At 41.0% G+C, this 14,257-nt stretch overlaps 1 protein-coding gene across 41 annotated transcripts in view; it reads left to right on the top strand.

Annotated features, from left to right (window-relative positions):
- The first annotated feature begins 509 nt into the window (after positions 1-509).
- LOC110519948 (E3 ubiquitin-protein ligase MYCBP2) overlaps positions 510-14,257 on the top strand; it is a 344,341-nt gene continuing 330,593 nt past the window's right edge. For 40 of the 41 annotated variants that reach the window (XR_016494672.1, XR_016494675.1, XR_016494673.1 and 37 more), the window contains exons 1-2: positions 520-1,223; positions 9,292-9,367. Coding sequence is in view for 37 of the 41 variants with exons in the window: in XM_090229490.1 (XP_090085616.1) it covers positions 964-1,223; positions 9,292-9,367 (336 nt within the window). In the remaining 4 variants the exon portion in view is untranslated. Of the gene's footprint in view, positions 1,224-9,291; positions 9,368-14,257 lie in introns of all 41 variants that reach the window. The other variant, XM_090229470.1, reaches the window with a different exon arrangement.

The raw sequence follows: 14,257 nt of genomic DNA, 5'->3' as shown, positions 1-14,257 counted from the left end.
CATAAGAATTTGTTCTTAACTGACTTGCCTAGTTAAATAAAGGTAAAAAAACATTTGGTACTTCTTCCACTGCCACAAAAATACTTGTAAAGAGTTCCATCAATTGTTCTTCATGGAAAAGTACCATACTTTTTAAGTGTTCTCCCCCAGAGATTAAATGTATCTCAGGCCTTTAGATAAGTAGCCAAGTAGCCAATTATTTTCCATTTGATATGGTTGCCATGGTTACTGACAATATCCTTAAAATTAAGGCCAAGCCTTAACAAAAACATGAATAGATTCAAAAGCAGACTATTTAGGCCTAACTTGATTTTTGCATTGTCCTTGAATGAAATTCCTTGTTTTCAAAATAATAACTAGCTACATATTTATAAAAACGGAATTATTTTCTCTTACAAAACACTGTTAATTATTTATCGGGAATTGTAAATACGAAGAATTATATTACAATATGCAGTGACAGTGTCCTAGAATAATACCATTACTATTACAAATACAGTATTATGTGCATGGAAATGTATCCCAGCATGCATGCTTGACAGCGAAACGACGAACAGGGAAGGATGATGAAGCTAAAATGGCAGCTCAACTGACGGTGCTGCCAATTCGGGGTGAAGAAATACACAAGGAACAAACTAGAACAAAAGGCGATATGACACATTTTCTTTGATTCTTCTTTGCTTTAATCCCGAATTAAAAGACGATATGGTTTGAGATTCGGAATTCCGGGAAAGAAAGACCGATTCGACGCTCTGAAATTAGAAGCATATTTCCCAGTTGCATCGCGCGGGCTAAATTTTTTTCCGTTTTTGGAAGATACACTGGGATGTAACAATTCTGTTGTTTTGCAGGACAGGATGGACAAATGACGCGAAATATAGGCTTTTAAAATGACCGTTGAGATATAATTGAAAACTATCTAATTGTTTTTTAAATGTAATATATGCATTGTTCTCCAAAACGATGATGTGTGCTGCTGCTGCAGCCGGTGGAGGGATTCTTCCATCCACATCGCCTTCGATGAGGATAGGCATCAGGGTCATTTCTGGAGTTGGTGACGATTTCTCCTCCATTGGTATGGGTTCGTGTCAAACACCGGGAACCCAGTCGGATTGCCGAAGTCGGTACCAGCTTCTACTCTCTGGGCGAGCTTTGGCGGAAAGATACAGGAGGATTTATACCACGGCTATCAATGACAAAGAGCAAGGGATAAACCAAGGAAGGTAGGTTGGGTGAAAATGAGAAATGTCTGACACAAAGCTGGCTAGCCTTGTAGCTAGCTTGCAAATTAGCCCAACTACCTGGGTTTGTCACTCAACCAATATTGTTTGACTGCACGCTCACATCCACTTAGTCTACTAAACTAAACGATTTACGATGGAAAATCCATCTTATATCATGGAGTTATGTTTAATCGGCTAATATTCAGTTAGCCAGGCCAACCTCTCTACCTAGTTTGCTAGCAAGGTGGCTAGCTTTGACAGCTAGCTAGCAATCCAACACTTAGCAGTTTAACAGCTAACTGGCCACATGATAGCTGCCAGCGTTAACGTTAGTGTCCAGTCATAATAATTTTATTGTGGGAGACGGGTAGGTTCGTTTTGAATTCTCTGATTTACTCACATGCTGTTACCCATCAATTATGTTACTAGGTTAAATCGGTAACTTACTAGCCAACTAACTAGTAATGAGTAGTTAGCTAACCTAATTAGCTAGCCCGTTATTTAGCATAGCTAGCTAACGTTAGCTATCTACTCTAGTTGCGTTTTTGGTTCTTTTTTACGCACTGCAGTATACAGGCTTGCCAGCTTACGTCAGGACTGTACTCTACGTATGATCAATGCATGTTGGTGAATGTGTGTAGTTAGCTAGCTAGTCTATACATTCGGCAGGTAAATAAAAACAAATGCCAGTAGCTGCTTGATTTGACATCTCACGTAGCTAGCTAGATTGGATCGAACAATGTATGTGGTATAGATCCTATTTATTTACTAGTGGGGCTGTGTCATAGACCCTGAATGTTAGAGAATTGGTTTTAATTTCCAGCCATATTGGTCAGGGCGAAACCCAATTCAATTGGATTGAGTGGCAGTAGAGGCAGAAACCCGGTTTTACTTATGCAGGAAAATAAAGTTAAGTGAGATCTCAGAAATTGTGTAATATAATTGTCAACCAAAGATATTGTCATGTAATTCTAAATACAGTTAATACAAATGTTCTGTATAAATAGCCTCTAAAATGTGTAAACAGACCATAAATGTCAACATTTTTGTTTTCTTTGAAAGCTGTGAGTGCTATTATATGATACAGTATCACAACTTGTGTAAGTCTTATCATCCACAGATTCAGCGGTGTATGTTTGTGTATTAGAGGGCTTCGCGGATCCGTGTGGACCCAATATTCTAAGGGGTCTGGGCCAGGTCCAGTTAGATTGGGATTGTGTCTCGGGTCTATGTAGCTACAGCTGATAGACCCATGAAGACCTCAATTGTGGATTGACTGCATTGTTTGAATGGAATATTGGCATATTGTCAGTTAAAGCTGCAATATGTAACCTTTTGGGTGACTGATTAAATTCACATAGCAATGTGAGTGTTTAGATCTATCATTCTCATTGAACGCAAGTCTAAGAAGTGGTAGATCTAGTCTATGTGCATTATTTCTATGCTTCCCATGCTTAAGTTTTGTTTTTGCATCTTACTTTGGGTTTTGTACACCAACTTTAAACAGCTGAAAATACTGTTTTTGGTTTAAAAAAAATATTTCAGTGGTTTAGATGATTGTTTTGTCACATTAACTAAAATTAGGCAAATTGAATCTGAATATAGCACTTTTCTATAATACATTTATTTTTATGGAATCATTCCTCTAAAACTGTCTGGTTGGCTAGCTAACAAACATTGCAGATCAATTCTTAAAATTAATTTTACACAATAGTGTATTACAGCATTGGCAAACCATGGTTGACCATCTCCCTGACCAAAATGGCTCACCTTTATCCCATCATAAGAGTGTTCATGCCGATTGTATTATTGTAATTCCTAATTATATGGTGTGTGGGCCCAAATTCACAGGGCTGTAGTAGCAACCCTACCCTGGCAAATGGTTCTATCAAAATTGACACCTCCAAAGTAGGTTTAGGAGCATTTCTGTAGAATTTACGCAGCTGGTTAGGAGAATTAACGTAGCAGTTTAGGATAATTAGGTTAAGGTTAGGAAAAGGGTTAGCTAAAATGGAAAAAAAATCTACTTTTGACATCAATTTGACAAAAACTGTTCCATCTAGGCATGACTCTGGCAAACGTAGCCAGTGCTTTTTTTCTCAGAGATAAAATGGTGGCCTTAACTGGGATTATACAGTGTATTCGGAAGGTATTCAGACTAGAGGTCGACCGATTAATCGGAATGGCCGAAGTTCTCATAATCGAAAATGTGTATTTTTGGATGCCGATTTGAATTATTATTTATTTTTTTACAACTTTATTTAAAGAGGCAAGTCGGTTAAGAACACATTCTTATTTTCAATGACAGCCTAGGAATGGTGTGTCAACTGCCTTGTTCAGAGGCAGAACAACAATTTTTACCATGTCAGTTCAGGGATTCAATCTTGCAACCTTACGGTTAACTAGTTCAACGCTCTCTAACCACTTGCCTCACGAGGAGCCTGCCTGTTACGTGAGTGCAGTAAGAAGCCAAGGTATGTTGCTATCTAGCATTAAACTTGTCTTATAAAAAACAATCAATCAATCATAACCACTAGTTAACTACACATGGTTGATATTACAAGTTTATCTAGCGTGTCCTGCGTTGCATTTAATTGATGCGGTGCGCATTCGCGAAAAAGGACTGTTGCTCCGTATACCTAACCATAAACATCAATGCCTTTCTTAAAATCAATACACAGAAGTATATATTTTTAAACCTGTATATTTAGCTAATAGAAAGGTTAGCAGGCTATATTATATTATGGTATATTCAAACAGTTTTAGAAACTTCAGTGTTTGAATGATGTCTGTGAGTATAACAGAACTCATATGGCAGGCTAAATCCTGAGAAAAAATCCAACCAGGAAGTGGGAAATCTGAGGTTTTTAGTTTTTCAATACTTTGCCTATCCAAGATAGGAAGTAAATCGGACCAAATTTCCGCTAAGGCTTCCTCTAGATTTCAACAGTCTTTAGAGCCTTGTTTGATGATTCTACTGTGAAGGAGGAGAGAATAAGAGCTGAGAGCTTTTCAAAAAGGACCGATCCAAATCTACTAATAATATGCATGTCTTAGTTTCTTGGCCTGAGTAGCAGGCAGTTTACTCTGGGCACCTTATTCATCCAAGCTACTCAATACTGCCCCCCAGCCTGAAGAAGTTAAGGACTCTCACACCATGAGAAATGAGATTATCTCTGGCCTGAATACCAAGTGTCAGGTCTGGAGGAAACCTGGCACTATCCCTACGGTGAAGTGGGACTGGGAGGCTAATCATGATTGATGCAAAGATAAACGTAGCAAAGTACAGAGATCCTTAATTAAGTCCTGAGCGCACTGGCGCAGGTTTTCAGGCTGGGCGAAGGTTCACCTTCCAACAGGACTACAACCCTAAGCGCACGTCCCGAAGCCAGACTTGCGTTGTCTTGGCTAAGTCTCAATGTACTTGAACCCTATCGAACATCTCTGAAGAGACCTGAAAATAGCTGTGCTGCAACACTCCCCATCCAACCTGACAGAGCTTGACAGAATCTGCAGAGAAGAATGGGAGAAACTCCCTAAATATAGGTGTGCCAAGCTTGTAGCGTCATGCCCATGAAGTCTCAACTCTGTAATCACTGTCAAAGGTGCTTCAACAAAGTACTGAATTAAAGGTCTGAATAATTATGTAAATGAGATATTTTAAGATTTTTTTTATACATTGGCAAAAATGTCTAACCCTGTTTTTGCTTTGTTATTATGGAGTATTGTGTGTAGATTGATGGAAGAAAATTATTTTATCAATTTTAGAATAAGGCTTTAACGCAACTGGAAAAAGTCAAGGGGTCTGAATACAATCTGGATGCTCTGTATGTATTTGAATTACTTCCACATGCAACTTGGATTAAGACTATGCAATTAGCCTTTTAACATGATTATTTACTCCATAAGATAAATAGCAATATGCAAGAGACTTGATAAACCATGGGCAATCAAGGAACGGTCATGAGATTGGAATTCTAATTACAAGTGTTTTTAATTACTTTGTACAATGTATTAAGCTTAAATTGCAAAGCAATGACAAGTATTACAAGGCATGATCAGAGCGGGACAAAGAAACCATGGATTGTGCCATAGCCCATAGCTCTTGGGAGAGGGAGAAAGAAAAATAAAGTGTAGGTATCTCACCACAGCAAGTCAGGAACATAGGCGAAAGAACAGCAAATCTAATACCCTTTTATAAGCATCTTAGTTGTTTGGATTCAAAATATGAGTTGTTGATTGATAGCATTACTGTAAAGTTAACCTCCAATCAGATATCAGACCTACAGGATGTTATCACAACAGAAGCTCTGCTTCTCAGAGGTGTGAAGATGGGGTTTGGCAAGATCAACACTGGGAATGCTGAATTCCTAAGATGACACAGTCAAGTCACTTCGGGGGCTTCCCTACAACTGGGTGTATTGATACACCATACAAAGTGTAATTAATAACTTCACCATGCTCAAAGGGATATTCCAATGTCTGCCCCCCCCAATCTACCAATAGGTGCCTTTTGCGAAGCATTGGAAATCCTCCCTGGTCTTTGTGGTTGTATGTGTTTGAAATTCACTGCTTAACTGAGGGATCTTAAAATTATCTCTGTGTTTGTCGTACAGAGAGGAGGTAGTTGTTTGAAAATCATGTTAAACACCTATTGCATACAGGGTCCATGCAACCTATTATACTGAACAAAAGTATAAACCCATTAAACAATTTTACTGAGTTAGTTTATGTAAGGAAATCAGTGAATTGAAATCCATTCATTAGGCCCTTACCTATGGATTTCACATGACTGGGCAGGGGCGCACCCATAGGTGGGCCCACTAGAGAGCCAGCCCCAACCAATCAGAATGAGGTTTTTCCCCACGAGGGCTTTATTAGACAAATACTTTTCAGTTTCATCATCTGTCCGGGTGGCTGGTCTCAAACGATACTGCAGGTGAAGAGGCCGGATGTGGCGATCCTGGGCTGGTGTGGTTACACATGGTCTGCTGTTGTGAGGCCGGTTGGACGTACTACCAAATTTTCAAACCTGATGTTACGGTAGAGAAATCAACATTCAATTCTTTGGCAACAGCTCTGGTGGACATTCCTGCAGTCAGCATGCCAGATGCACGCTTCCTTAAAACACAGACATCTGTGGCATTGTGAAACCGCACATTTTTATTGGCCTTTTGTTCCCAGCACAAGGTGAACCTGTGTAATGATCATGCCATTTAATCAGCTTCTTGATATGCCAAACCTGTCAGGTGGATGGATTATCTTGGCAAAGGAGAATTGCTCACTTACAGTTTGTACAACATTTGATGTTTTTTTTTGCTGATGGAACATTTCTGGGATTTTTTTATTTCAGCTCATGAAACATGGGATCTACACTTTATGTTGAAATGTATATATTTTTTTCAGTATGTAACTTGCTAAACATTTCTACTCCTGAACTTATTTACACTTGCCATAACAAAGGGATTGACTCAAGACATTTCAGCTTTTAAATTTTAAATAAGTTGTAAAACAATATGACAATTCCACTTTGACATTATCTCAATTTAATCAATTTTAAATTCAGGCTGTAACACAACAAAATGTCAATGTAAGGGGTTTGAATACTTTCTGAAGGTGCTGTGTCTGGTATCTGTATTTCTTGCCTTAACTAACGATAGTTAAGTTTGACAGGGTCTCCCGAGTGGTGCAGTGGTCTAAGGGCGCAGTGGTAGCTGTGCCACGAGATCCTGATTCGAGTCCAGGTTCTGTCGCAGTCGGCTGCGACCGGGAGACCCATGGGGCGGCGCACAATTTGGGTGACGCCTAACACAGGACTGACAGCTGATCGTCCTCGCAGTAGCAGACCACGTGTAACAACACCTGCACAGGATCTGTACATCCGAACATCACACCTGCGGGACAGGTACAGAATGGCAACAACAATTGCTCGAGTTACACCAGGAACCCACATCAGTGCACATCAGTGCTCCGACTGTCCGCAATTGGCTGAGAGAGACTAGACTGAGGGTTTGTAGTCCTGTTGTAAGGCAGGTCCTCACCAGACATCACCGGCAACAACGTTGCCTATGGGCACAAACCCACCGTCGCTGGAACAGACAGGACTGGCAAAAAGTGCTCTTCACTGAGTCACGGTTTTGTCTCACCAGGGGTGATGGTCAGATTCGCGTTTGTCGTCGAAGGAATGAGTGTTACACTGAGGCATTTACTCTGGAGCGGGATCGATGTGGAGGGTCCGTCATGGTTTGGGGTGGCATCATCGGACTGAGCTTGTTGTCATTGCAGGCAATCTCAACATTGTGCGTTACAGGGAAGACATCCTCCTCCCTCGTGGTACCCTTCCTGCAGGCTCATCCTGACTAGAGGTCGACCGATTAATCTGCATGGCCGATTTCAAGTTTTCACAACAATCTGCATTTTTGGACGCCTATTATGGCCGATTACATTGCAGTCCAAGAGGAGACTGCTTGGCACGCTGACCACCTGTTACGCGAGTGCAGCAAGGAGCCAAGATAAGTTGCTAGCTAGCATTAAACTTATCTTATAAAAAAAACAATCTTAACTAGTGAATGTTACCTACACATGGTTGATGTTATTATTAGTTAATCTAGCTTGTCCTGTGTTGCATATAATCAATGCGTTGCCTGTTAATTTATCATTGAATCACAGCCTACTTCGCCAAACGGGAGACTATTTAACAAGTGCATTCGTGAAAAAAGCACTGTCGTTGCACCAATGTGTACCTAACCATAAACATCAATGCCTTTCTTAAAATCAATACACATGTTTTTTTTAAACCTGCATTTTTAGTTAATATTGCCTGTTAACATGAATATCTTATAACTAGGGAAATTGTGTCACTTCTCTTGCGTTCTGTGCAAGCAGAGTCAGGGTATATGCAGCAGTTTGGGCTGCCTGGCTTGTTGCAAACTATGTGAAGACCATTTTTTCCTAACAAAGACCGTAATTAATTTGCCAGAATTGTACATAATTATGACATAACATTGAAGGTTGTGCAATGTAACAGCAATATTTAGACTTGTGGATGCCACCCGTTCGATAAGATACGGAACAGTTCCATATTTCACTGAAATAATAATGACCTGAGGGTCATATTTCTGTATGTTTGCTCTATCAAATCATAGACTTAATTCTAATAGTCTGACTGAGCGGCGCTTTCCTGTGTTTGCCAGTAGCTCTTCGCTGTGCTTCAAGCATTGCGCTGTTTATGACTTCAAGCCTATCAACTCCCGAGATTAGGCTGGCAATACTATAGTGCCTATAAGAACATCCAATAGTCAAAGGTATATGAAATAGAAATGGTATAGAGAGAAATAGTCCTACAACCTAAAACTTCTTAACTGGGAATATTGAAGACTCATGTTTAAAGGAAGCACCAACTTTTATATGTTCTGAGCAAGGAACTTAAACGCTACATGGCACATATTGCACTTTTACTTCTCCAACACTGTTTTTGCATTATTTAAACCAAATTGAACATGTTTCATTCTTTTTTTGAGACTAAATTTATTTTATTTATGTATTATATTAAGTTAAAATAAGTGTTCATTCAGTATTGTTGTAATTGTCATTTATTACAAATGTGTATATATAAAAATCGTCCGATTTGAATCATTTTCGTCTTTTTTTGGTCCTCCAATCGGTATCGGCGTTGAAAAATCATAATCGGTCGACCTTTAATCATGACATGACCCTCCAGCATGACAATGCCACCAGCCATACTGCTCGTTCTGTGCGTGACTTCCTGCAAGACAGGGATGTCGGTGTTCTACCGTGGCCAGCGAAGAGCCCGGATCTCAATCCCATTGAGCACGTCTGGAATCTGTTGGATCAGAGGGCTAGGGCCACCCCTCCCCCCAGAAATGTCTGGGAACTTGCCTTGGTGGAAGAGTGGGGTAACATCCCACAGCAAGAACTAACAAATCTGCGTCAATTTTTTTTACATGTATTTTTTTGCATGTGTTACCATATTGATTAGACATTTCTGTGATGGGCTATATGCCCAACTCTTACTGAATTTGCTATTTTATTTCACAATGTGTTTCAGGGGAAAGAAAACTTTGAGCAAGAAGAAGCTGAAACGGCGCCAAAAGGTCAAGTCAAAAGTCAAAACAAGAACCAAGGTAAGATATATTTTATTGGTACAAGAGGGACCTTTCTTTCCTTGTGAGTAACTCACTTTTTTTCAGAATGAAACATTGTTTTCATTGCAAATTTGTTGCTTTTTAGTTATTTTTGGTCAAAGAAAGTTGGAGTTGCCTATTGAGAATCTCAAGCTGAGAATAAAATGATATTTTCTTGTAATGCTTCACAGCATTTTATTTTCATGGTACAACTCGTATACATAACTACACCTCCTAGGCTATACACATGTAAGAGCACAGGCTTGCTTAGCTGGTTTTGCCGTTGATCAAATGAACTCTGCTGATTTTGATAACAACATTAATGCATTAGTTTCTCCCTCATTAATATTTAAGTTGGTTGCCAGGAACACCGTTTTACTTAGTCGGCTTGACCAACTGCCAGGGCTCCAGCTCTCTCACCTGGAAGAGTAGCTGGAGAAGGAGGTTGAAGTAGTAATGGGAGTGGGTCTGGCTTGGGTGTGATGGAGCTGTTGCTGAGCAACCTATGTGTTCCACATTTCCACGGACACCGTTGCCAGCCTGCCCTCCATCTCCTCACCTGTGCTAGAACTCTTTCCTTTGTGTTTCTCTGTGCAGGGCTAGGAATAAAATGGTGTAGTATAGTCTCCCAAACCTAAACAAACCCCCAGAGCTGATGTCGAAGCCTATTGGATATATTTATCTTTTCTTTCACATTGCAAGTGTCATCTGCACTGCGGTGGGACCCTGGTAATGCCTGGCTGTTGAGGACTTTCTTTCTTTAGCAGTTAAAACATTTCCCCTGTGAGTGTTTCCCCAAGCAGGCAGAGGGTAGAGCGATGCAGACAGGCACACCCCAAACATCAGACGGTGGGTGCGGCTGGTCCGATTTTCACTCATGCCTCTCTCATACAGGTGGGACTGGTTCCTTTCTCTCTGGCTCCCCTCTCTGATCTAGTGTGGGACTGGTCCTATTTCACGCCCGTTTCCCCTTCTGATACGGCTCGGGCCAGTTTGTGCTTTAGAACACGCCTCCCCCTCTGTCACAGCATGGTATTTAAAGATATACTCAGCGAAGTGACTTTGCACGAGCAGCACCACGATATTGCGACGAGTGAGACAGAAGGTTTAGTTCTCACAGCCAGACACTGTATGTGCGCAAGTTCGCTTCACGCAGTTACGTGGTAGATACGACAACGGAACTGTGGCAAAGTTGATCCACTTGATTCAGAACTCTTAGTTGTGTAAATTGACCCACTCTGCTGTTTACTTTCTGCACCTGTTATATCGCTGAGCCTACTTTTTTTCCCCAAGGGCCTCTTCCTCATTTGCCTGCTTCTCTGCTTACAAACACACACATGGGTGGAGTCTGGCATGGCAGGAGGAGGGGAAAAGGGAGGAATGCTATTGTAGTAGTTTCATCCTGAAGCAGTTTAATGCTTTTGCTATTCAGACTGCTTTTTTGTGTGTGGGAATATTATCATGTTCAAAACCACCTAAAACATCTCAACTAGAGGTCGACTGATTTAATCGGAATAGCCGATTTAATTAGGGCCGATTTCAAGTTTTCATAACAATCGGAAATCGGTATTTTTGGTTGCAGATTTTTTTTTGTTTTGTTTTTGTTGTATTAACTGCAGTACAGTTGTATTATTTTAATTTTTTTATTTAACTAGGCAAGTCAGTTAAGAACACATTCTTATTTTCAATGACGGCCTAGGAACGGTGGGTTAACTGCCTCGTTCAGGGGCAGAAAGACAGATTTTCACCTTGTCAGCTCGGGGGATCCATATTTGCAACCTTAGTTAACTAGTCCAACGCAATAACGACCTGCCTCTCTCTCGTTGCACTCCATAAGGAGACTGCCTGTTGCGCAAATGCAGTAAGCCAAGGGAAGTTGCTAGCTAGCATTAAACTTATCTTATAAAAAACTAGTGATTATGATTGATTGTTAACTACACATGATTGATGATATTACTAGAAATTATCTAGCGTGTCCTGTGTTGCATATAATCTGACTGAGCATACAAGTATCTGACTGAGCGGTGGTATGCAGAAGCAGGCAACATTCATTTTTGTGCGTTTTGCCAGTAGCTCTTCGTTGTGCGTCAAGCATTGCGCTGTTTATGACTTCAAACCTATCAACTCCCGAGATGAGGCTGGTGTGACCGAAGTGAAATGGCTGGTTAGTTAGCGCGCTAAGCGTGTCAAACTTCACTCGCTCTGAGCCTTGGGGTGGTTGTTTCCCTTGCTCTGCATGGGTAACGTCATAGGTATATGAAATACAAATGGTATAGTCCTATAATTCCTATACAAAACTACAACCTACAACTTCTTAACTGGGAATATTGAAGACTCATGTTATAGGAACCACAAGCTTTCATATGTTCTCATGTTCTGAGCAAGGAACTTAAACGCTTTCTTACATAGCACATATTGCACTTTTACTTTCTTCTCCAATGCTGTTTTTGCATTATTTAAACCAAATTGAACGTTTCATTTTTTACTTGAGACTAAATGTATTTTATTTATGTATTATATTAAGTTAAAATAAGTGTTCAGTCAGTATTGTTGTAATTGTCATTATTTTATATATATTTATATTTTCAATCGTTATCAGCTTTTTTTTGGTTGTCCAATAATCGGTATTGCCGTTGAAAAATCATAATTGGTCTACCTTTAATTTAAAAGCTCTAAAATAAAAGGTGAGATTGTACTGTCGCCTAATACAAAAAAATGTAGGCCCCCCTCCCTGGATTTCTATTTTTTTAATTTATTTAAACATTTAAAAAAAATATATATCTTGGTCGACTAAGAGTTTCAATCAATCGGTCAAAATGTTTAAACGTGTATTTTTCCATAGAGACATCCTGTGTTTGAATTAAATCAACTGAGCTTGTTTGATGCTTTAAGCACACAGTTTTTTTTTTTGTGTGGTTTTGTTGAATTTGACCCCTTTTTCTCCTCAATTTTGTGGTATCCAATTGTTTTAATTTGTCTCATCGCTACAACTCCCATACGGGCTCGGGAGAGACGAAGGTTGAAAGTCATGCGTCCTCCTCCGATACACAACCCAACCAAGCCGCACTGCTTCTTAACACAGCGCGCATCCAACCCGGAAGCCAGCCGCACCAATGTGCCGGAGGAAACACCGTGCACCTGGCAACCTTGGTTAGCGCGCACTGCGCCCGGCCCCACACAGGAGTCGCTGGTGCGCGATGAGACAAGGACATCCCTACCGGCCGAGCAACTCAATAGTAGGAAGGTGGGGGGGGGGGGGGGCGCAACTCAATGGTAGAAAGGTGGGGGGGGACTCAATAGTAGGAAGGTGGGGGGGGGGCAAACCGGACGACGCTAGGCCAATTGTGCGACGCCCCACGGACCTCCCGGTCGCGGCCGGTTACGACAGAGCCTGGGCGCGAACCCAGAGTCTCTGATGGCACAGCTGGCGCTGCAGTACAGCGCCCTTAACCACTGTGCCACCCGGGAGGCCCTTTTAAGCACACAGTTTGATAAAATAATTAAGACACAAATGACTAGAAGGAATCTGACCAGTAATTTGTTTGATTCTGCCTGGCCCGGACTCAGACTTGCTGCGCTGTGTGACTAGTACCCATTGTTTCTCTTCTCCCAGCTGCGTTGACCACCACAGATCATCAGTATTTATCGCGGTGTCTGTGATGCTGAAACATAATTACAGCCATTCTCTTACTGAAATCTTCCATTTTGTTTAGGAAAAACATTCCCTATTTCCTCAAACCTTGCTTTCTTTACGTGACACGTACAGTGCATTCGGAAAGTTTTCAAAGACCTTGACTCTTTCCACATTTTTTTACTTTACAGCCTTATTCTGAAATTGATTACATCTTTTTTATTCACTATCTATAATACACAATACCACATAATGACAACAAAAACACTTTTGAGACTGATAAACGCCTTATTTACATCTTCAGACCTTTTGCGACAAGACTTGAAATTGAGCGCAGGTGCATCCTGTTTGCATTGATCATCTTTGATGTTTCTAAAAACTTGGAGTCAACCTGTGGTAAATCAATTGATTGGACATGATTTGGAAAGGCATACCTGTCTAAATAAGGTCTCACAGTTGACATTGCATGTAAGAGTAAAAACCAAACCATGATGTCGAAGGAATTGTCCGTAGAGCTCCGAGACAGGATTGTGTCAAGGCACAGATCTGGGGAAATGTACCAAAACATTTTTGCTGCATTGATGGTCCCCAAGAACACAGCGGCCTCCATCATTCTTAAATTGAAGAAGGTTGGAACCACACAGACTCTTCCTAGAGCTGGCCGCCCTGTCAAACTGAGAAATTGGGGGTAGAAGGGCCTTGGTCAGGGAGGTGACCAAGAAACCGATGGTCACTCTGAAAGAGCTCCAGAGTTCCTCTGTGGAGAGTGGAGAACCTTCCAGAAGGACAACCATCTCTGCAGCACTCCACCAATCAGGCCTTTATGGTAGTGGCCAGACGGAAGCCACTCCTCAGTAAAAGGAACATGACAGCCCGCTTGGAATTTGCCAAAAAGCACCTAAAGGACTCTGACCATGAGAAACAAGATTCTCTGATGAAACCAAGATTGATCACTTTGGCCTGAATGCCAAGTGTCACATCTGGAGGAAACCTGACACCATCCCTACTGTGAAGCATGCAGGTGGCAGCATCATGTGGTGGGGATTTATTTCAGTGGCACGGACCGGGAGACTAGTCAGGATTGAGAGAAAGATGAACGGAGCAAAGTTCATAGATCCTTGATGAAAACCTGCTCCATAGTGCTCAGGTGCGCCAAAGCTTGTAGCGTTATACCCAAGAATACTCAAGGCTGTGATTGCTGCCAAAGGTGCTTCAACAAAGTACTGAGTAAAGGGTCTGAATACTTATGTAAAAGTAAT

The sequence above is a fragment of the Oncorhynchus mykiss genome, chromosome 3 (genome assembly GCF_057628025.1).
Source record: "Oncorhynchus mykiss isolate SJ-2025 chromosome 3, ASM5762802v1, whole genome shotgun sequence".
Lineage (NCBI taxonomy): Eukaryota > Metazoa > Chordata > Actinopteri > Salmoniformes > Salmonidae > Oncorhynchus > Oncorhynchus mykiss.
The sequence above is the reverse complement of the archived record's forward strand: the minus strand, read 5'-3'. Positions and strand labels throughout refer to the sequence as shown.